Here is a 22,521-nt window from a genome sequence, read left to right as displayed (position 1 = left end):
GAGAGAGAGAAGGAAGGAAGGAAGGAAGGAAGGAAGGAAGGAAGGAAGGAAGGAAGGAAGGAAGGAAGGAAAGAAGGAAGGAAGGAAGGAAGGAAGGAAGGAAGGAAGGAAAGAAAGAAAGAAGGAAGGGGTGAGAGAGAGAGAGAGAAGGGAAGGAGGGAGAGAGAGAAAAAAGGAAGAAAGAAAGAGGGGGGAAGGAAGGATGGAAGGAAGGATGGAGCTCCTGTCCGCCCCCCCCCAGCTCAGGCTGCTCCTCCCCCCCCCCCACGTTCCTGTTGCTGGCTACAGCCGCGGAGGGGGCGAAAACAGCCTGATTTTCATAACCTGCAGCAACTTTTCCCCTTCAGTTTTCAGAGGGAAAAAGTGTGGGTTATGGTCCGTAAAATACGGTATTTTTTTTTGCTTGGGGGGGGGGAAGCTGCCCCCCCGCCCCTCGCTGGGTACACCCATGGAAATAAGGCTAATTGAACTTTTGAGTAAATATGCATGGGACTCTGCTGGCAAGACTTGGAGGTGGCTGTTGCTGAGTCTTTGAAAGCCCTTTCTCACCTCCATACCTCGAGCTTAATAGTATAGCAGCTTGGCTCTGCTCAGTTTCCTGCTTCCCCTTAACCTTCCTCAACTGATTCTCCCACATCTTGTCCCCCTCCCCACTAGTGTTAGCACACACCAGTTCTGCTTACACTTAGTTTCCCCCCTACAAACATCACCTCAACTTCCCACCTATTGTTCTCTCCCTTCCAGCTGATAGCAGCTACTGAAAGAAGAAGGGAAGCTACCCAACCCCCCAATAATGCTGCTGAATGTTAATGGCCACCATTAGCACCTCAATAAAACAATTCAGAGCTGGCAAGGAGCTGAGTTGTGCAATTAATGGATGTTTGAAAATTTGTCATTTGGTTTGCTATTTTTTGTCTGCTACGTACAAAAAAAATCTGTGCTGCTAAATATTGCTGATCACCTTGCAAACATTCATAAACATGCAAACAGGGCAGAGCTTGGTATCAAGCTTGATTTTTACTAAATCCATCACCATTATCCAGTGTCATTATCCAATATCACATACCCTTCGTCTGCGCAAAGATCTTCACAAGCTCAATGGCCTCCTCTTCTATTTGGTGCTCCATACCTTTCTTCCCCAGCCCCAGCTTCCGCATAGTAATCACGCCAAAACGTCTGTGCTGCTTCCAGATGCGACCATTTGAAAATACCATGCCTGAGACAATCAAGAATCAATGAGAAAATGTTACAGTGTTACAAAGAAGTGTTTTGTCTGGCATGTCCCCCTAACCCAGTGATGGGCAACCTTTTGAGCTTGGTGTGTCAAAAATCGCCAAAAAACCGAGCATAACCATAATTTCACGATATTTATAGTTTAAATAACAAAAATGTATAATTGTAATATATAACTGTATTTAATAAACCAAAAACTAATTATTTAACCTAACCTAACCAAAAAACCCTTATTTATCACAAAGTGCTCAGAGTTGTTGAGCTTTTTGGGGGGAGCTGCTGACCAAAGTTTTGGAGGTTTTTTGGGGTGTGTGTGCAAAAGTTGCTTTGGTTTTTTTTTTGGGGGGGGTGCCCCAAAGCTGCTGAGCCTTGGGGGGGGGAAAGAGAACAGAAATAAATGATGAATAATACCTTCACTGGAACTAACACGCAGCACCGACATAGTCTGCCAAAGTGCCAAAAAACCCAGCACAGAACGGGTTAAAAAATGAATGCTGTTACACCCAATCATAGTCTGTCAAAGCGCCAGAAAAACAGCACAGAAAGGGTTAAAAAACCAATCTCTGGCTACCAGCAACAACAACAAACAAAAAAAGGATCCGGGTTTTAACAGCAGAGACAAGCTGTAGTGGACACAAGCTGTAGGAGGAGCGGGAGAACAAATGGGGGGAAAACAACAACAACAACAACAACAGCTCGAATGGGCCTATGGGGCGCGTGCCAACAGTGAGGGCTCTGTGTGTCACGTCTGACACACGTGTCATAGGTTTGCCATCGCTGCCCTAGCAGGAACTGGAGGGCTGCTCACTGACAGGGCTGAGCGGAGCTCTGGGCCTCCTGTTTGTACTGACAAGTACTGCTACCGGTACATATGTAATTGACATCTGACCTACCCTTGATGTATGCTCATTGGGGACAGGTCCAGCAACACTAAGGTGAGGCCAGCAACTAAACATGCTTTGTGTGGGCTGGGAGTTCCACTTGGTACTGCAATAAGATTATTATTATTATTATTATTATTATTATTATTATTATTATTATTACTGAGGTGCAGCCTTACAGCTGTCCAGATGCAGCACCCATCCCTGACAATAAAGCTCTGTCAATTGCTCAAAGGCTTCTCTGAAGCAATTTGTATAGTCTACATGTATTTTATGTATTTTATGTTTTAATGTATTTTCAATCTTTTCCTGGAAGCTGCTCAGAGAAACAACAACAACAACAACAACAACAACAACAACAACAACAACAACAACAACAACAACAACAACAACAACTGTGGCCCTGCATCTGCCCCTTGGTTCTCTTGGCCTACCATCCAAGACCCTGGCCCTACCAACTCCAGTTTGCGTGGGCCATTGCCTTCACTTGTTCATGGACATCACAGAATCATAGAGTTGTAGAGTTGGAAGGGATCCTGAGGATCGTCTAGTCCAACCCCCTGCAATGTAGGAATATGCAGCTGTCCCATGCGGGATCAAACCTGCAACCTTGGCATTTTTCTAGGAAAAAATAGCACTGGCTGTATCCAGTTTCTCAGAGCAGACCCATTAAAATTAATAGACCCAAGTTCATCACACCCATTTATTTCAGTAATAATAATAATAATTTATTATTTATACCCCGCCCATCTGGCTGCGCCCCCCAGCCACTTTGAGCGGCTTCCAACAGAAAAATAAGATACAATAATCTATTAAACATTAAAAATCTCCCTAAACAGGGCTACCTTCAGATGTCTTCTAAAAATCTGGTAGTTGTTTTTCTCTTTGACACCTGATGGGAGGGCGTGCTACAGGGCGGGTGCCACTACCGAGAAGGCCCTCTGCCTGGTTCCCTGCAACAGTGGCTTTACTATGAGTATGCCTAATATTGACTACAACCTTATATGTTCCAGAGAGAGAGAGCCCTCAGTGGGATGACCTGTGAACATCTTGTGCCTCTGTTCTAAATTAGCAGCCCATGCCCTGGCCACTGAAGGCAACAGGTGTTTCTCCATCAACATGTTTTCAAGCTGGACTTGAGCTATCATCCATAGATTCTATCTGAAAGTACCAGGAGCCACATATTTTAGGAGCACATGGATGTCACTCAGCTCAAGGCTCCTAGCTGCACCTTTTGGCTGACATTTTGAGGCAACTTGGCCCAAACTTCATCAGTTTTCTTTGATGGTTTGGCAAGTTGGCAAACGGGCAGATAAACACTGTTCAGGATGTATGCAGATTTTACTATAGGGCTTTGCCAGGTTCAAGAACTCAGTGTTCCACAGGCATTTCCCAAAGGATAACTTAAGTTACAAGTCCCACACTACCTTTGTTTTTTCTTCTTTGGCGATCACTCGTAGCCGAATAAGATTGTCTTCTATAAACACAGTTTTAACAATGAACCCATAAGTTACTTATCCTCCTTACAACCACCTACTCTAGATTCTTTTATACCCCCCCCCAGCTTCATGCACATGCCATTACTCTGCTCCTTTACTCTGCTCACTTCTTCCTTTCAAGCAAGCAAAACTTCACCTCCTGATAATCTGTGTCTTCCACTTTTGCATCACTTTTGTAGACTTCTGGCTTTTATGTAAGAGACTATATAAAGGATGATGTGGTAATATCAGTGCCTTCGGGCATCGCTGACAAATGTGGTGCAATGGCTACTTTCAAGAGCTCCTATGCTGGAGAAAACTCCAGACGATGGAAACATTCAGAGCATTATTCTCTTTTGCTTGGTGATTTTTCTGAAGAAAAGGACTTTCAAACCCATCACTCCTCACAAAAACTTACCCTTCTTTTTAAGTGCAGTTTTCAGAAATGGGGTTACTGGTCGGTCAGACAGGTCATCAAAATGGTTTGTAAGGCCTTCTTTCACTGTTTGGTATCCAGATAGTACTACTGCTGGTACATATGATCCCCATATACAGTACACATTTCCATATTGCTTTGCTATCTGCCATTTGGATTAAAAGAGAAAAGAGAAATATCACACCAAGCAGATCAATTCGAGTTAATGCATTGACTACTACAGCCTTTCTCATCGCTCCAGCTTCTGGCTGTGTGCAGCTCTCCTCTAGTTTTCTGTTCTTGTCAGATTCCTATTGCTTGCTTTATCACCTTCCCTTCATTCTTCTGGGTCATTCCATCTTCCAAACACCCATCTGAAGCAAACACCCCCTTCCTGTCCCTGTCTGCCTTGCTCTTGCATAGAATTAGAACAGTACAGGGGTGTGTGTGTGATATTGACAAGGTTCTTCACAACCAGCAAAACAGTGCATTAAGTGACAAGCAGTCCACTAGTGAAATTGGGAGTTTAGCTAGGAGATGGTTAATGGGACCAGAATGACTGCAAATGTTCCTTGATAGGCAGAGCTGCCAGACACACCCTTTGTTTGTGAAACTACCGTATTTACTTGAATCAAATGCTCACCCTTTTTGGACAAATTACCGTTGTGAAAATTAAGGTGCGCATTAGATTTGATGGCACATTAGACTTGAGTAAACACAGTAAGTTAATAGTTTAAGAAAGCTACAAGATTATTGTGGAAAATGTCTTGTCCTGATTACCATCCACTAGCCTGTGGAAAAGGGGTATTGGGAGTGTAGAATAGTAGACTGCATTTTCTAGGCCACACTCACCCCCTACATTTAAAGCACATGAGTTCCCCCAAAGAATCCCAGGAACTCCCCACATAGCTCTTGTTATGAAAAATGATTTCTTGTATTAATAAAGGTGCACACCATTGTGATATTTCAGAAAAACATGTATCTCAATACTACTTCTCAACACTGATTCTATATAATCTTCTTTGAAAATGTATCAAATGTATCATTGTTTCAATATACAAGTTTCTCCTAGAAGTATGTTTTGTTTCAGTCTATAAGTATATGTTTCTTCTATAAAAGCTATAAAAGCTGAGGCTCCAGTACTTTGGCCACCTCATGAGAAGCACAAGGAGGGCACAAGGAGAAGGGGACGACAGAGGACGAGATGGTTGGACAGTGTTCTCGAAGCTACGAACATGAGTCTGACCAAACTGCGGGAGGCAGTGCCTGGCATGCTATGGTCCATGGGGTCACGAAGAGGCGGACATGACTAAACAACTAAACAACAACCAAACTTAAAACCATGGAGAGACCTGGTCTGAATAGAGACATTGGATTCTTATCTCATTATACATGATAAAGCTATTTTTAGCCATCTCAGCCCTTGCTTTTAACTGTAAGATCAATTGCAGTCATTAACATTCATCAACAGGTTTACCACACCTATCAGCCAATCACCCATCCCCACCACCCTTCTGAGTAATACCCATAGCTGTCAAGTTTTCCCTTTTCTTGCAAGGAAGCCTATTTAGTATAAGGGAATTTCCCTTAAAAAAAGGGAGAACTTGACAGCTATGGTATTACCCCTCCCCCAGCCTCTCACTATATATAAGGGTCTGGTGACTTCTCTTTCAGTGTATCTGAAGAAGTGTGCATGCACACAAAAGCTCATACCAATGACAAACTTAGTTGATCTCTAAGGTGCTATTGGAAGGAATTTTTAAATTTTGTTTTGACTACGACAAGTGACTGATTTCAATATCCCCCACTTTCAGATCACCCCCTTCCTGCCCAGTTGAAAAAACAAGGTCCAGAGTATAACCTGCCACATGCTGGGCTGGTGACATGCTGCGACAACCCTCTCTTCCCAGGCACATCCCACAAAACCACCGAGTTTAAAAACATACAAGTTAAGAACAGTTAAGAACAGTTAAGAACAATTAAATCATTTTAGACAATTGGAGCCATACTAGCAAAACCAAAACCAGCTAAACAATGCCCCAACTCAAAGATTTTAAACTTTAAATTTTTGTATGTTTTAAAGCAGGGTTGTGAATTATTCTTCATTTTTCTGTTTTTTTTTTTTGTAAACTGCTTTGAGGTTTGTTTGTTTTTACAGTCATTTTGTTTCATAAAATGTATACACAGCTTGATCGTCAAAAACCCTCAAGGCAGTTGACAAAAAGTAACCACATTCAGCAGAACCCTCTGCACGTGTTCCATCAATTTGACACATATTGCTTGAGACTTCTCCCCAAGAAGCAGGATGCTTGCTGGAAGGTGCCAAATTAAGTTACAAGTGGGACATTAGTACAATAGGAGACAACAACGTGTGATGGAGTTGCAAAGAGCCTTGAATGAATGAATGAATCTTTATTTGTGTCAGCCATTGGCCATAGCAATAAAACAACAATACAATATGCAAAGGATAGAAATAAAAAAGTAATTATATAAAATACATTTTAGGGTTTGGAATCAATAATCAAATAGTGGATCTTATTCTGATTGCCCCAGTTAAAACCTTGCAACCTTTGTTATCACCTGCTCATGTTGATCTGCCAAGAGAAAGGACACTGTGGCAGTGGTTGGGTGACCCGGAATGGACAATAAAAGAGGGGTGAAAATCTCATTCCTCAAGTCTTTATAAAGAGTGCAAGCCAGAAGGGCACGCGAGAGCCTTGAAGATAATCTACTCCAGGCATGTCCAACCTCCAAGAGTCTACTCCCAGTGCATGAGCGCCCGCGATTTCCGGCATCTGCGCAGACGCGATTTCTGGCACTGCAGAAGCAAGTCCCCGCACTGCGCTGTGCCAGTTTAGTGCAGTGCGTGGGAACTCGCCAAGCAGGCAGCTTGGTTTGGGGGGAGCTCATGGGCCAGTTAAACGACCTCCATGGGCTGCTTGTGGGCCATAGGCCTTAGGTTGCCTACCCCTGATATATGGGGTGGGTAGGTGGAAGGTGACGGCTAACTGGAAGTGGGGGGGGGGAGAACTGCCCAAAGTTGTTGAACTATTTTTTAGGGGGGAGTTGCCAGAGTTGTTGAGGGGTTTTTAGGGGGAGCTGCAAGAGTTGTTTTTTTTAGGAGGCTACATCACGATGCAGAACAAAACGCTAAGACAGGAGGCATTCCTTGGGATTTCAGGCTGTGGCAGAGATGGAAGAAAATACCGACAGGGGTGGGGGGTGGCGATTGGCCATGATTGATAAGGAACTACCCAACGGTCTACCTGTCAATCGCCGTCTACCGGTTTTACATGTCTGATCTGCTCTAACATTTGCTCAGCACAGGATCTGCAATGCAGGCTACAACTACTACCAGGGCTTCCCAAACACCAGTCGAAGTTCACAGGAGCTGAGCTCCGACACTTCTAAGTTGGGTGCCATTGCCATTCTAAAAGAACCAAGGAGAAGCTCATGGAGACCTCCTCTTTTTCTAGAAAAATAGCAGACTACTACAGTATCTCTAACATATGACCATAAAGCTTGCCACCTCTCAAGGAAGTCAGTTCTATTACTCAACAGCTCTTACAATTCTGAAGTTTCTCTTAAGCCTTTTGTCACAATATACTTCCCTGCCATTTCTATTCATCCGTTCTAGTCCTTCCCTCTTGAGCAACAGAGAACAAGTCTGCTCCATCTTCTGGATAATAGCCATTCAGTTATTTGAAGACTTCTGTCATGTCCCACCCTTAATCTTCTCTTCTCCAGGCTAAACTTTCCCAACTCTTTCAACCATCCCTCAAAGGATTTGGTTTTGAAATTACTTTTGGTGAAGAAGTCAACAAGCAGGTGAGAATATTGGGTGGAATCGTTAGCAAGCCAAAATCCTTGTTGGACTGATTAATGCAGACACAAGGTTTTGCCAACAAAACACTTTTATCCCCAGTTACCATAGGAAGAAAATAATTTGCAGTTCTCCTTGCTAAGCTTCTTACCCAGATGATTAATTATTAGGAAAAAGTACCTGAATGAGCGTTTCTTGAGTAGCCATGACCCCGATCCGCCAGAGACCACCAATGATAGGAAGTGAAAGAGGCCCAGGAGGGTAGTGTCTATGTGACCAGACCTGTTTCAGGAAGTGCAGAATCAGAAGACCCACAGACAGAACAATAAAAAGTTCCCAGATCCCTGCCATTCCTTTGCCTCTTCTTTCTGTCTTTGTATCCTCCTCGTACAGCTGTCAGTTGACCGTGATTTCTCCTGTGGTTTGTTGCTTCTTTTTGAGATGGCTGCCAAATGCAGCTGTTTCCCCATCAACAGCATGTGATATACTCCCCAGTAAAAGAAGAAAGCGCCAAGATATTATTGCAGCATATTCAATTAGTGATAGTTTGCTATCAAGATAGTTAAGCCTGATAACATTTTAACCAAATGGTTGGAAAGCCTGTTTGGCCAGGTAATCCTGCACAGCAGTTACCCAGCAGGCATAAATATGCCAAGCCAATGCCCTACCCTTACCCAGCCCAGAACTATGAGGCAGGGGGAGCAGCTTCCATACCACTGCTGCCAGTGCCTCCTTGTAGCAATGGCACCCTCATTTGCGCTCAGACATGGAGAGAACCAATGCACTGGCATCAAGGCTCCCCTGCCCCGGGAATATCTCCCTGTCCCACCCCATACACAATAGTCCCACAGCACCTCCCATTCCAGGAATTCCTCACCACCACAATTTGGGGCTTTCCCAACACCGCTTCTCAGACAAACCTCTCCCTAGACTGGCATCCTCCCGACCCTGTTTCATTTGCTCCAGGAACCCAAGGGCAGTCCAACTGCTTTGTTGTTGCCTCTTCAACAATGAGTTTAAAAGCAATAAAAACTCATGCCAGTTTTTACATGCCTGAATAAGCTTAAATGTCTGGATAGGTTCATCTTTTGACAAACAGGTAATTCATCTGAGCCTAATACTACTACTACAGTGGAACCTTGGTTTATGAACACCTCGGTTTACGAATTGTCAGTTTACGAATGCCGCGGACCCATCTGGAACGGATTAATTCACTTTCCATTACTTTCAATGGGAAAGTTCGCTTCAGTTTATGAACGCTTCAGTTTATGAACAGACTTCCGGAACCAATTACACCCATGCTTCGGGTTAAGTACGCTTCAGGTTGAGTACTCCGTGGACCTGTCTGGAATGGATTAATCCACTTTCCATTACTTTCAATGGGAAAGTTCGCTTCAGTTTATGAACGCTTCAGTTTAAGTACTCTGCGGACTGTCTGGAACAGATTAATCCACTTTTCATTACTTTCAATTGGAAAGTTCGCTTCAGTTTATGAATGCTTCAGTTTATGAACAGACTTCCGGAACCAATTGTGTTCATAAACCGAGGTACCACTGTACTACTAATATAATATTATTTATAACCCGCCCATCTGGCTGGGCTTCCAACAAAATATTAAAATACAATGGTCTGTTAAACATTAAAAGCTTCCCTAAACAGGGCTGCCTTCAGATGTCTTCTAAAAGTCTGGTAGATGTTTTTCTCTTTGACATCTGGTGGGAGGCCATTCCACAGGGAGGCCATGCCACTACCGAGAAGGCTCTCTCCCTGATTCCCTGTAACTTGGCTTCTCGCAGCGAGGGAACTGACAGAAGGCCCTTGGTGGTGCTGGACCTCAGTGTCTGGGCAGAACGATGGGGGTGGAGACTCTCCTTCAGGTATACTGGGCCGAGGCCGTTTAGGGCTTTAAAGGTCAGCACCAACACTTTGAATTGTGCTCGGAAACATACTGGGAGCCAATGTAGATCTTTCAGGACTGGTGTTATGTGGTCTCAGCAGCTGCTCCCAGTCACCAGTCTAGCTGCCACATTCCGGATTAGTTGTAGTTTCCGGGTCACCTTCAAAGGTAGCCCCACATAGAGTGCATTGCAGTAGTCCAAGCAGGGCCATCTCAAGCATGTCGGGCGCCCTGGCGCTGCGGTGTGGAGATCGTTCTGGCGCCCCCGCCCTGGTGGGTGGGCGCAGCGCGCAGCATGGCTTTCGCGTGGCTGTGCCGCGTGGCACCGCCCTGCCGGCCTGGCGCCCTGGTACCCCACGCCACCCAGCCTACCCCTAGAGCCGGCCCTGAGTCCAAGCAAAAGATAACTAGAGCAGGCACCAACTCTGGCGAGACAGTCTGCGGGCAGGTAGGGTCTCAGCCAGTGTACCAGATGGAGCTGATAAACAGCTGCCCTGGACACAGAATTGACCTGCACCTCCATGGACAGCTGTGAGTTCAAAATGACTGCCAGACTGCACACCTGATCCTTCTTAAGGTTTGGTTGACTTCCCATCAATTTTCAAGTACTTATTTGCTTATGTACTGTTCATCTCAGTTATTGCTATTAAATATTAAGAGATTTATATTTTCTTACATATATCTATTATAATGCCGAAGTTATTCAAAGGCTGCCACAGATGTTATACTACTACAGTAGGATTTAAGTTTTCATACATGCCCCATTTTTCAATAAACCTTTGATCTGAAGAGAAAAACAACGACCAGACTTTTAGAAGACATCTGTTTAGGGACGCTTTTAATGTTTAATAGACTATTGCAGGCATCCCCAAACTGCGGCCCTCCAGATGTTTTGGCCTACAACTCCCATGATCCCTAGTTAACAGGACCAGTGGTCTGAGAAGAAAACATCTGGAGGGCCGAAGTTTGGGGATGCCTGGACTATTGTATTTTACTTTTCTGTTGGAAGCTGCCCAGATTAGCTGGGGAAACCCAGCCAGATGGGCGGGGTATAAATAAATTATTATTATTATTAAAAATATGGTGACAAAATGTATTTTTATTTAATAATCTTGTGTTATAAACAACTTTGTTTTGGTTACTATGTTACTTTCTGATGTTCAATAAAGCATAAAAAAGGAATGTTGAATTTGACTGCTCCCAATGGAGTACATCCCACATGGACACCCCATGAGCATAGGTGCCAACTCCCAGATTGAAAATCCGGGATCAGCACCAGAAGTCACGCTGCGGCCATTTTGGAACTGGGCAGAGCAGCACCGGAAGTTGCTTCTACGCATGCTCTGCCCATTTCCAAAATGGCCGCGCCGCCGGAAGTCGTGCTGCGGCCATTTTGGAGCTGGGCAGAGCAGCAGTGGAAGTCACTTCTACGCATGCTCTGCCCATTTCCAAAATGGCTGCAGTGCCAGAAATTGCTTCTGCGCATGTCCAGAGACTCCAGACATGCGCAGAAGGAGCCTCCCCGGGCCGGTAAGAATCCGGGGGATTTACGGGGTTTTTAAAAAATCCGGGCTGCCAGCGCGAAACGGCTGGAAAAATGGGGGTTTCCTGGGGAATATGAGAGACTTGGCAGCTATGCCCATGAGATTCATCTGCTATAACAGCAGAGTCAACGTTTTGGTGGATGCAAGCGATTTTATCCTAAAAATGCTTTGCAAACAAGTCACAGTGAGCTACCGTTGGTTCTATTGCCTCCTTTGGGCCAGCCTATAAAAGGCCCCATGTTGTTGTTGTTGTTTAGCCGTGTCCGACTCTTCGTGACCCCATGGACCAGAGCATGCCAGGCACTCCTGTCTTCCACTACCTCCCACAGTTTGGTCAGACTCATGTTTGTAGCTTCGAGAACACTGTCCAACCACCTCATCATCTGTCGTCCCCTTCTCCTTGTGCCCTCAATTTTTCCCAGCATCAGAGTCTTTTCCATTTTTTTAATAAACATTTTTATTAGATTTTCCAATTTAAATAGCTAATCCATCTTCCAATTATACAAATTATAAAAATATCAATTAAACATTTTTCAAAATCTTCTGCCAAATTATACAAATTTATCGACTTCCCATGCTCAGGGCTCAGAAGGCCTCTGGCCCTCTTTTTACGCCACAATTATTTCCCGTTGTCCAGATCTTATTCTATAATCTTGTTGTTTTCCTTCTTTTCAAGTCACTGAGTCCCTTCCAGCAAGCAAATTTTAATCAAAACTCCACATGAATTTATATTATAGTCCCCTTTTATGATTTTAGCATAGTCTCCTCGCACGCTGGCATCCTGCCAAGACCGTCTGTAGATCCATAAATCTTCTTCACAGCTAGCGACCCCGACCCCCCGAACAGTTCCAATAAATCAGATGTTTCCGCACACAGCAGCCTTTTTAGGGAAGGTTTGCCAAGTCACAACCTTACACACAAATCTAATGTCTTTATTTATGGCTCCCTCCCCCTTTGACTGCTGTTACGACCAGTTGTCTCTTAAGATGGCTGAAAGTGTTTTTAAAGCTGCGTCATATCTCAGCAGTTTATTGACAGGTTTCCAACTGCTAACGAGCTTGCTTCTCTCTGATATCCATAAATTTAGGGAACCTTCTACCACATTCCAAACAGATCCTCGATTATAAACTTTGATTATTATTTATATTTTCAGTTCAGACAGTCTAATTCCAATTTTGCTTGCTTTCTAAATATTTTAAACGGCTCATCCTGAAGGAGGGTATTAAGTAGATCTAAAACACAATTACTGTATAGAGTTCCAGCCTTCCCCTTCTGTTCCGTTGCATACCTTCTAATCTGATGAAATACATTTTCTCAGTGGCTGTATTTTGCAGTACAAATCTCCTTCTTTGTCTGAAGCATGTCCACAACTCATATCTAATTTCTCTCTTAAATCATGGAGCCTGTTTTTGCTTATAGAGATGGTGCCAGGGGGATCAGAGCTCCCATGGGGGCTTTCCATCCAGGGCCCCCCGCTTCTCCCTTCTTCCAAGGTCGAAGCTGGTAATGGGCCACTGCGGGTGAGACTGCACCACCCATACTCTTGGAGGCTTCGGGAGGCTGCATACTCCCCTTGGCAGCCTCGTAAATCAGCCTGTGGGGTCGGAGAGATGAAATTTTCAGCCATCTTCTACTGCGATCCAAGCGGAAATGCATCAGGGTCTTTTCCAGGGAGTCTTCTCTTCTCATGAGGTGACCAAAGTATTGGAGCCTCAGCTTCAGGATCTGTCCTTCCAGTGAGCACTCAGGGCTGATTTCCTTCAGAATGCATAGGTTTGATCTTCTTGCAGTCCATGGGACTCTCAAGAGTCTCCTCCAGCACCATAATTCAAAAGCATCAATTCTTCGGCGAGCAGCCTTCTTTGTGGTCCAGCTCTCACTTCCATACATCACTACTGGGAAAACCATAGCTTTAACTATACGGACTTTTGTCAGCAAGGTGATGTCTCTGCTTTTTAAGATGCTGTCTTGGTTTGTCATTGCTTTTCTCCCAAGAAGCAGGTATCTTTTAATTTCATGACTGCTGTCACCATCTGAAGCAGGCATCCCCAAACTTTGGCCCTCCAGATGTTTTGGACTACAAATCCCATCTTCCCCAACCACTGGTCCTGTTAGCTAGGGATCATGGGAGTTGTAGGCCAAAACATCTGGAGGGCCACAGTTTGGGGATGCCTGATCTGAAGTGATCATGGAACACAAGAAAGTAATCTCCCAGAAAATCTCTGCCAGATGACATAATAGGGATGCAATGAAGGCAGCAAAGTATGCCTTTTTTGCTGCCTTCACTGCCACTAGGTAGGCTCAATAATGAGCCTTTGCCAGTGTTCGGTTGCATTCATTTGGATCTTTCCTTTACTTGTGTTCAAGCTGTCTCCCAGTTTGTTTTCTTGCCCTAAGCTCTGGAGTATGGCAGGAGGCTATTCAGGCTCCACGAAGTGGGATAGGGTGCCAGTCATATCAGCTGGAAAAAACCCCAGAGTCGTTTGGAATCCCACTGGATCCATCAGCCTTACTAATAGGTCCCCTGCCTCTGCGGAGGGTAAAGGGTGCTGACAGCGTAAATCTCAACAGAAAGTGATCTGACCATGACAAGGGACTGATGTCAATGCCCCCTACCTTCAAATCATCCTCTTCCTGCCCAGTCAAGAGAACAAGGTCCAGAGTGTGGCCTGCCATGTGTGTTGGGCCAGTGACATGTTGGGACAGCCCCATGGTTGTCATGGCAGTCCAATTGCTCAAAGCCAGGAACACACACTCTAGTTTCCCTCCTGTGAGAAATTATAATGTTCCTTTTTCACATAGGCCATAATGCTGTAGTCCAGACTTGCTTACACTCATAGTTAGAACAGCTTGTGGTTAGGATGCTCATAAATAAGACAGCTTGCAGCTGGAATATGGCTTATTCATAGGCTTCAGCAGGTATAGAACTTGCTTACACCTGTAACTGGGACAACTAGCAGTCAGGATGTGGCTCTGTTGCTTGCTTCAGTATGTAAATGCATAGGAACATAGACCAAATAAGGACGAAGGTAAACAAGAGGGGTGGGCATCAAAATCAGAGTAATGGGAGATGTCAATAGGGGCGGGAATGTTAGTAGGGTAATTAGACGGTTGTGATAGGCTGTAAACCTTGTTAGCCCAGCCAATGCGGAGACAAGGGAGGGAACCTGCGCTCCGGTTACAGGGAATATAAGGTTATGCTTTGTCAATTTTGAGTGTGCCTACTTAAGGCACCCGGTCTTGCAAGAACATTTTGTAATCAATAAACTCTTTGCTACTTCAGCAATTTTGTTCAGATTTTATTTTTAGGGTCTCAAGACCCATTTCTAACACATACACCCCCAACTGGACAGAGAGCCCGGAGATAGGGCACCTCTGTAGACCACAGCAACTCCTCCTCCCTGACTCTCAAGTCTGGCCTGCTGTTGCACTGAGTATCCTTGTGGGCACAGCTGGGTGAGACCAACTCCACCCTGTTCACCCACCCAGGTTTCAGTGATACACGCCAGATCAGCCCCCTCATCCACAATCAGTTCATGGATGAGGGAGATTTCATTCTGGGCCGACCTGGCATTCAGCAGCAGCAGCAGTCGCAAACCCGAGGTCTGGCTGATATGACAACCACAATTCCCAGGTTGGAGGAGGGGCTGGCACACGGCACAGTCACTAACTGCCTGTGCCGTGTGCCCCTTACCTGGCCTGCCCCATCTCCCACACCAGCCCTCCCACGCCACCCCCCTATCCAGAACCACTGTAATTGGGCTCCCCCCGCTCCTCTCCTCCCAGGCTCATCCCACCAAATGCCCTTACAACCAAGTTAAAAAACAGTTGAAACACTAAAAAAAGAATTTAAAAGGATATCAAAAACAATTTAAAAACAATTTAAAAAACAAAAGAAGCCCTTTCTGGGCGGCAGCAGCGGCAGCAGTCCTTATAAAACCTGCCAAGCCCTGTCCTGGGCCCAGTGGATAGAGGCAGGAGCAGGGCCCTCAGGCTCTCAACAGGGTGGTCCTGCTTATTAGAGTTTATAAAGAAAATTACAAAGATTCTTGCTTTTTTAAAATCCAGACTAAAACATTAATTCAGAGGCAAAAAGAAGAGAAGAGGAAGAAACGAAGAAAGAGGAATATAAAAGGAATTTAGTGAAAGGAGAGAGAAGAGACATAATTTGGCTTCACCCAATGCCTATGCCACAAGGGCGGATGTACCCTGTGCTTGCTCTAGGCACATACTGTAAATGTAAGTATTTTGCCCACATAGTTTTTACTGTTTCCATTGCTGTGAACCAATGCAAGATTATAAGTGAATTATACTTTAAAACTTACTTTCCAAGCTGTTGTCTGCTACTTTAATAAGTGCGGTAAGAAAGGGGAGCCATAGCTGGAGCTGCATAAAACAAGGGCTCACAGTCTAATTCCTATGCTTTTAAATTTGCTGCCAAGAATGAAACTCTGTTCAACTCACACAGGTGGGTGCCTGGAGGGATGAATTGCAATTATTCTCTCTTGCCTATTAAAACCCATTCCACAGTTATGAGTTTGGGGTAGGTTGAGGCACCAGTCAGATGAGTTCTTTAAAGATGATGATCAGCTGGACACTTTGCTGTGCTGCTTCAAAGTCAGTGGTGTTTGTTTCTGCTGTGTAGGTTCAACTTGTAAAACACATTTGGCTTTAACGAATGATACGCAGACAGCTGAAATACAACTTTTCACTTTTAATTAACACTAACGGTTTTTTAAACAATTTTTTTAAAAAAACTGTCAAACAAGCCCATCTTTCCCCTTCCTCTCCTCCTGAAAGCACCTCCTCGCTCATATCCAGAAAAAAAATCTGTATCCCTCCCCCAATATCCCTCCCTTCCCTCCCGATTTCCCTTAACGTCGCCCCCACCAGAGGCGGCATTCATTTGCATGATTAATGACAAACCTGTAATTTCACTACGTTGACTCACCTTGTGTTATGCATGATCACTGTACAGTCATACCTCGGTTTAAGTACGCCTCGGTTTGAGTACTTTCAGTTTAAGTACTCCGCGGGCTCGCCTGGAATGGATTAATCCACTTTCCATTACTTTCAATGGGAAAGTTCACTTCAGGTTAAGTACGCTTCAGGTTAAGTACGGACTTCCAGAACCAATTACACTCATACTTTGGGTTAAGTACGCTTCAGGTTGAGTACTCCACAGACCCGTCTGGAACGGACTAATCCACTTTCCATTACTTTCAATGGGAAAGTTCGCTTCAGGTTAAGTACGATTCAGGTTAAGTACCATAGCTGCCAAGTTTTCCCTTTTCTCGCGAGGAAGCCTATTCAGCATAAGGGAAAATCCCTTAAAATAAGGGATAACTTGGCAGCTATGTTAAGTACAGACTTCCAGAACCAATTGTGTACTTAAACCGAGGTACCACTGTAAAATGCAACAATACAAACTTGCCACACAGGGTTTGCAAAATCCAGTGCGTTTCCAATTTACAGATATTTATAGACTTCTTCTGCATTGAATGATTCCCCCCCCCATTGATGCTCTCTGAATAAGGTCATTAGCTATAACATTAAGATCAATTTCCTGAGAGATCTGTTTATGTCTATTTCGAACAAAATTTTTGCATGCATCCTTGTCTCTTGATGTGTTTTTGAAGATGAACATTCATGCTATTTGCTGTAAACCAAAATATGTCACAGTATGATTTGTTACCAAATTTCTAAAGATCCACTTATAGCTTTCCCCACAAATATCTTGGTTCTGTTGTCCTGGTTTCCCCTTAACATCAGAAGCCATAGTTTTTGAATACTCCCTCTCTCCCTTTGCTAAGTTTCCTACCATGGAATAAGTAGTAGAGATTTGCGTGCCAAGACCCAGCAGTCTTATGGAGTGAATAATCCCACAAAACATGCAGCATGTAGGTTTATGGATTCAAATAGGCCACAACTTTTATTGGTTAGAATTGTGAATGGTTTTGAAGCAGGGGCCCAAAGGGCCACAATTAAGGTGATAATGTAAATTCTTATAAATCTTGGAATATGCTTATATTAGAAGAGTTATGGTAACCTGATGCTTTAAAGCAGGGGTGGCCAACTCCCAAGAGACTGTGATCTACTTTCAGAATTAAAATCTGGCGGTGATCTACCCCCATTTTTTGGGGTTCGGCTCTATGTTGTTGAGCTTTTTTAGGGAGAAGGAAAGGGGTGGTGGTGACCAGATTTGGTAACCTTTTGGGGGGGGAGCACTGCCCAAGTACTTTTCTTACGGGGGACAACAGAAACTTTTAGAGCTTTCTTGGGAGAGAGTTGCATAAAAGCACTCACAAAACTGTACGCCGCACAAACTCCTTTGTCATTTTTAAATATGAAAATGCAGATTCACACAAATAAGTAGAACCAAAACATGAGTGTAAAATTTCACTGCATCTTCTCCAATTTGGAATTTCTGTCTGGGCACAAACTTCCAAAACGATTCTTCTTCTGCACGGGCCCTCAGAAAAATGTCATTTTTCAGAGTTAATATCTCATTTTCAAAGATATTTTCCACAATGAGTAATTTGTACTGATAGTGACAGCAATTTTTTTAATGTCCAAATCAGATTCCTTTGATTGCTAACTGTTTTGAATTTTGAATTGTAACCCAATCTGGGACATGTTGGTAAAGGGTATGTAATTAATGATGATGAGTACAACAACAACAATGTGAAATAGTAGAAATTGCTTTAGGTATGTGCATACTTTTTTGTCACTAATACTAGTAATCAAGAGGAAAGGAGAGCAAAATTTTCAAGTTCAGAGGTCATCATGATTTCCAGCACTTATTTCAGCCCTGATACCTATGGCTGTTGTTTGGTGGTGGTGGGGAGATGGGAGGTAGTTTATTCCCATGAAAGCAAATGTGCTGACGTGTGGGGCTGGTATATACCAGGTTTCCCTGCCCCTTTGAGCCACTGGGAGCCAGCTAGGAGCACCCATCTCTCTCTCTCCCCCCAGCTGGGAGCCAGCTAGGAGACCCATCTCTCTCCCCCCCCCAGCTGGGAGCCAGCTAGGAGCACCCATCTCCCCCCCACAGCTGGGAGCCAGCTTGGGACACCCATCCACCCCCCTCTCTTTTCCCCCCACCCCCAGCTGGGAGCCAGCTAGGGGCACCCATCCACCTCTCTCTCTCTCTCTCTCTCTCTCTCTTTCTCCCCCCCCCCCAGCTGGGAGCCAGCTAGAGCTCCCGCTTTCCTCCAGCTACTCACTCAGGCCCTGTTACGTCCTGAGGAAAGCGGAGGCATCCCACGCACGCCGCAAACTCACACACACCCCTCCCTCTCTGCCGGCATGAGGGAGGAGGAGTCAGGGAGCTCTAGGCAGGCAAGAGGGACGGGGAGCAATCCAGCCATTCTGTGCAACGCACTAACACAGTTGTTGTGACGTGGGGTTTGTGATTTCAGCTCTCTTGACAAAACATGCTGGAGACAGTTCTCTAGTAACAGCTCTTTATTAAAGTGAACAAGACTGACTGTGAGGGCAGGAAGGCTACATTTATAGGGACAGGGGACTGGCTAGGAAGGGATACATTTTGGAGGGAACAATATCAGGCAATCACAGTGCTGCCTTTTGGAGGGAACCAATAAGACAGAGGATCCAAATACAGCAGCTTAAATGAACCAATAGTAGCTGTACCCTCTGGAACCAAAAGGCAGTTACTTTATCCTAATGCAAATACAGACAATAATAATACAGATATAAAATCCTTTGACTCAATACACAACACCCCTCCCCCCCTAGTGAGCACAGCAGACGTAATCCCTCAGGTACTGTGGGGTCCTACAACTTCTACCTGATCTCCTGACAACAGGTGTTGCAGGTTCTGGATTGGGTGTTACCTGTGGTGGAGGGGCTGCTATAGGGGTTTCGTCAGGAACAGATGGAGTCCCAGACACCTCAGGGTCCCCTACCTGTACCTCGTCATCCTGAGGACTAGCAGACCCTGGTTCATTTGCTGAAGCCCCTGGTGACTGCACCTCTGGGCCATCTTCACTCTGGTCTTGCAGCTGTGCGTCATTAGCCAGGGATGAATTATCTGACTCCTCCCTGCTGAGCGCCCGGCGCCTCAGCTGATCTATATGTCTCCTCCAAACTTGCCCATTTTCCAAGGTCACATAATAGGACACAGGTCCACTAGCCCGGGTGATCACACCGGCCACCCACCGCGGACCTCGTGAATAGTTCCTCACCCAGACCAGATCTTCAGGGGCGAGATACCTTGTTGTGTCAGTCTCAGCCTGGGGGGTTGCTCTTGAATTACGGTTTGGCATTTTATCTGGGTGGACATAATCCAGCACCGTTACCAGTCTTCTACCTAAGAGCAGCTCGGCTGGCGACTTGCCCGTCGCAGTACACGGTGTCGCATGCTGCAAAAATAACATTCGCGCAATGCGAGCCGACCAGTTACCCTCCATTAAGCGTGCAATGGATTCTTTGGCTGTTCTTACCATGCGCTCAGCCTGCCCATTGGAGGATGGGTGAAAGGGCGCGGATGTGACCCCTCTTATAAAGTTATCAGCCAAGAATGCCCTGAATTCTTGGGATACAAAAGCTGCCCCATTATCTGATACAATGGTCTCAGGTAACCCGTGGGTAGCAAACAGCTGCCTCAACACCTTGATTACGGCAGCTGATGCCATGCTAGGGACCATCGCCACTTCTAACCATTTGGAATATGCATCAACGATAACCAAAAAGACCTTCCCTTGGAATGGCCCAGCAAAATCTATGTGCAGCCGGCTCCAGGGAGTCCTGGACTGCTCCCACCAGTGGACTGGTGCTCTGGCCACTTCTGGCCGCACCTCTTGGCATGCCTTGCATGTTCGTACCCATTGTTCTATGTTCTGGTCCATTCCAGGCCACCACACATAACATCGGGCTAGCGACTTCATTCTGACCATTCCCGGGTGTCCCATGTGAAGCGTCTCAAGAACCCTGTTTCTCAGTGGTGCTGGGATGATCACCCTATCTCCCCATAGGAGACAACCCTTATGCATGGACAATTCGTGCTGCCTTGTTGCATAAGGCCTGAATTTTTCTTCATGCGGACCACCTGGCCACCCCCTCCCCACCCAAGTGAGCACACGGGAGAGAACAGCATCTTTCCTAGTTTTCTCAGCTATATCCGTAGCTGTTACAGGAGCCCCCGGAAGTGTTTCTAGCATCATAATGTGCTCCGCCGGAGCAGGATCCTCATTGCTCCCGCCAGGAAGGGGCAATCGACTCAGCGCATCAGCATGGCACAACTGTTTTCCCGGCACATGGGTCAAGGTGTACTGGAACCCATTCAGGAATATTGACCAACGCAACATTCTGGGGGAGAGAATTTGTGGCGTTTGTTTGTTTGGGTTGAACAACCCTAACAGTGGTTTGTGGTCCGTTTCAATGGAGAAATGGCGACCGTACAAATAATCATAGAACCTTTTGATTCCGGACACAATAGCCAGTGCCTCTTTATCAATTTGAGCATAGTTGCGCTCTGTGGGCGACAACGTACGGGAATAGAAAGAGATGGGCTTTTCCGACCCATCCGGTTCCCTATGACTCAGCACAGCCCCCAGACCGTATTGAGAGGCATCACATGCCAGGACCAGCGGCTTTGACTCATCATAATGAGCAAGGACGCTCCTGCTACTCAGCATTCCTCGCAAGGAGTCAAAAGCCTTCTGCTGCTCCCGCCCCCATCGCCACACATTCTTTTTCTGCAATAGTCTATGTAATGGTTCAGCTACCGAAGCTTTCTGGGGTAAGAACGAATGATAAAAGTTAATAAGTCCCAGGAATGACTGCAACTCCGTCTTGTTCTGTGGTCGTGGTGCCTCGATGATGGCCTTAATCTTAGCATCTGTGGGGTGGATGCCTGATGCATCAATTTTAAACCCCAAGAAATCCACAGTTGGCACCCCAAAACTGCATTTTTCTTTTTTCAGTTGCAACCCCACCTCCTTGAACTTGAGCAACACTGCACGGACACGCGCAACCAGTTCCTGTGGGTCTTTTCCAGCAATCAAAACATCATCAAAAAATGGCAAGACCCCCGGCAGACCTCTTAACAGGCGTTCCATGAGCCCTTGAAAAATCCCTGGGGCCACACAAACTCCGAACTGTAATCTGTTAACTCTGAACGCCCCTTTATGTGTGACAATAGTCTGTGCTTCCGCTGATTGTGGGGTTACTGGCAGCTGTTGGTAAGCTTGTGCCAGGTCAATTTTGGCGAACACCTTGCCCCCAGCCAGTTTAGCCAACAGATGTGATACGACTGGAATGGGGTATGAGTTTCCCCTGAGTGCCTTATTGATAGTACATTTGTAATCTGCACATATCCTGACTTCCCAATTTGCTTTAAGGGGTGTGACGATTGGAGTCTCCCACTTAGCAGAGTCCACGGGTGAGAGAACTCCCTGCTTGACCAATTTATCCAGCTCTGCCTCGATCTTGGGTTGCAGTGCAAATGGCACTCGCCTTGGTTTGAGTCGGATTGGAGCCACCCCGGGGTCCAACTCGAAGTCAACTGGGGGCCCTTTATAACAACCCAGTTTTCCATTAAAGAGACCAGCAAATTCCTTGCATAATACCTCACTCATCTCAGGGCAGGTTTGGATTGAATTAAGCCCTGAGATACTCAGTCCCAAGGCAGGGAACCAGTCAGTGCCCAGGAGACTGGGGCGACTGCCCTTCGCAATCACCAGTTTGAGTACAGCCTGTTTGTCCCGGAACTGTACTCTCACGGCACACATTCCCATAACATGGATGCGGCCTGCTGAGTACGACTGCAAGGTTGCCGGAAAGGGCTCCAGAGGGGGCAACTTACCCCTGGGGAAGAATGTCTTCGCGGTCTGGTCCGACACGATGGTGAATGCGGATCCGGAGTCCACCTCCATGTCGCACTGCTGACCCTCAATCTTCACCTTGACGTGTGCCTTGCCTTGCGCTGGAAACTGCACGGCCCTCCCGTTGATCTCCGTTACGTAGTGGCAGTCCTTTAGAAAACGAGTTGCTGTGGGCGGTCTGCGATGCTCCAGTCTAGGTGCTCCTGTCGCTCCCGACGCCGCCGATCTACAGACCCTGGCGATGTGACCCGTCTTTCCGCACGTCCGGCAGATAGCATCCCTGAAACGACAACTCTTCCTTTCATGGTTTCCGCCACAACCTGGGCAACTGCCTCGGCGATCTCTGTGCACTGTGCAGGCCTGACGCACCGACTCGACCCCACGGACTGGGCTCTGGCTCGGA

At 45.8% G+C, this 22,521-nt stretch overlaps 2 protein-coding genes across 2 annotated transcripts in view; one reads left to right on the top strand and one right to left on the bottom strand.

The window, feature by feature from the left end:
• The window catches only part of LOC118093950 (cytochrome P450 2J6), a 51,909-nt gene extending 43,300 nt beyond the window's left edge, over nucleotides 1-8,609 (bottom strand). The window contains exons 1-3 of the mRNA XM_060274316.1: nucleotides 8,011-8,609; nucleotides 4,011-4,173; nucleotides 1,067-1,216 (exon numbers count right to left, since the gene is read on the bottom strand). Of these exons, the coding sequence (XP_060130299.1) occupies nucleotides 1,067-1,216; nucleotides 4,011-4,173; nucleotides 8,011-8,181 (484 nt within the window). The 5' untranslated portion in view covers nucleotides 8,182-8,609. The remainder of the gene's footprint in view (nucleotides 1-1,066; nucleotides 1,217-4,010; nucleotides 4,174-8,010) is intronic.
• The window catches only part of LOC118093577 (cytochrome P450 2J5-like), a 159,105-nt gene that overhangs the window by 69,095 nt on the left and 67,489 nt on the right, over nucleotides 1-22,521 (top strand). The window lies entirely within an intron of this gene.

This window comes from Zootoca vivipara, chromosome 5 (assembly GCF_963506605.1).
Source record: "Zootoca vivipara chromosome 5, rZooViv1.1, whole genome shotgun sequence".
NCBI lineage: Eukaryota > Metazoa > Chordata > Lepidosauria > Squamata > Lacertidae > Zootoca > Zootoca vivipara.
The sequence above is the reverse complement of the archived record's forward strand: the minus strand, read 5'-3'. Positions and strand labels throughout refer to the sequence as shown.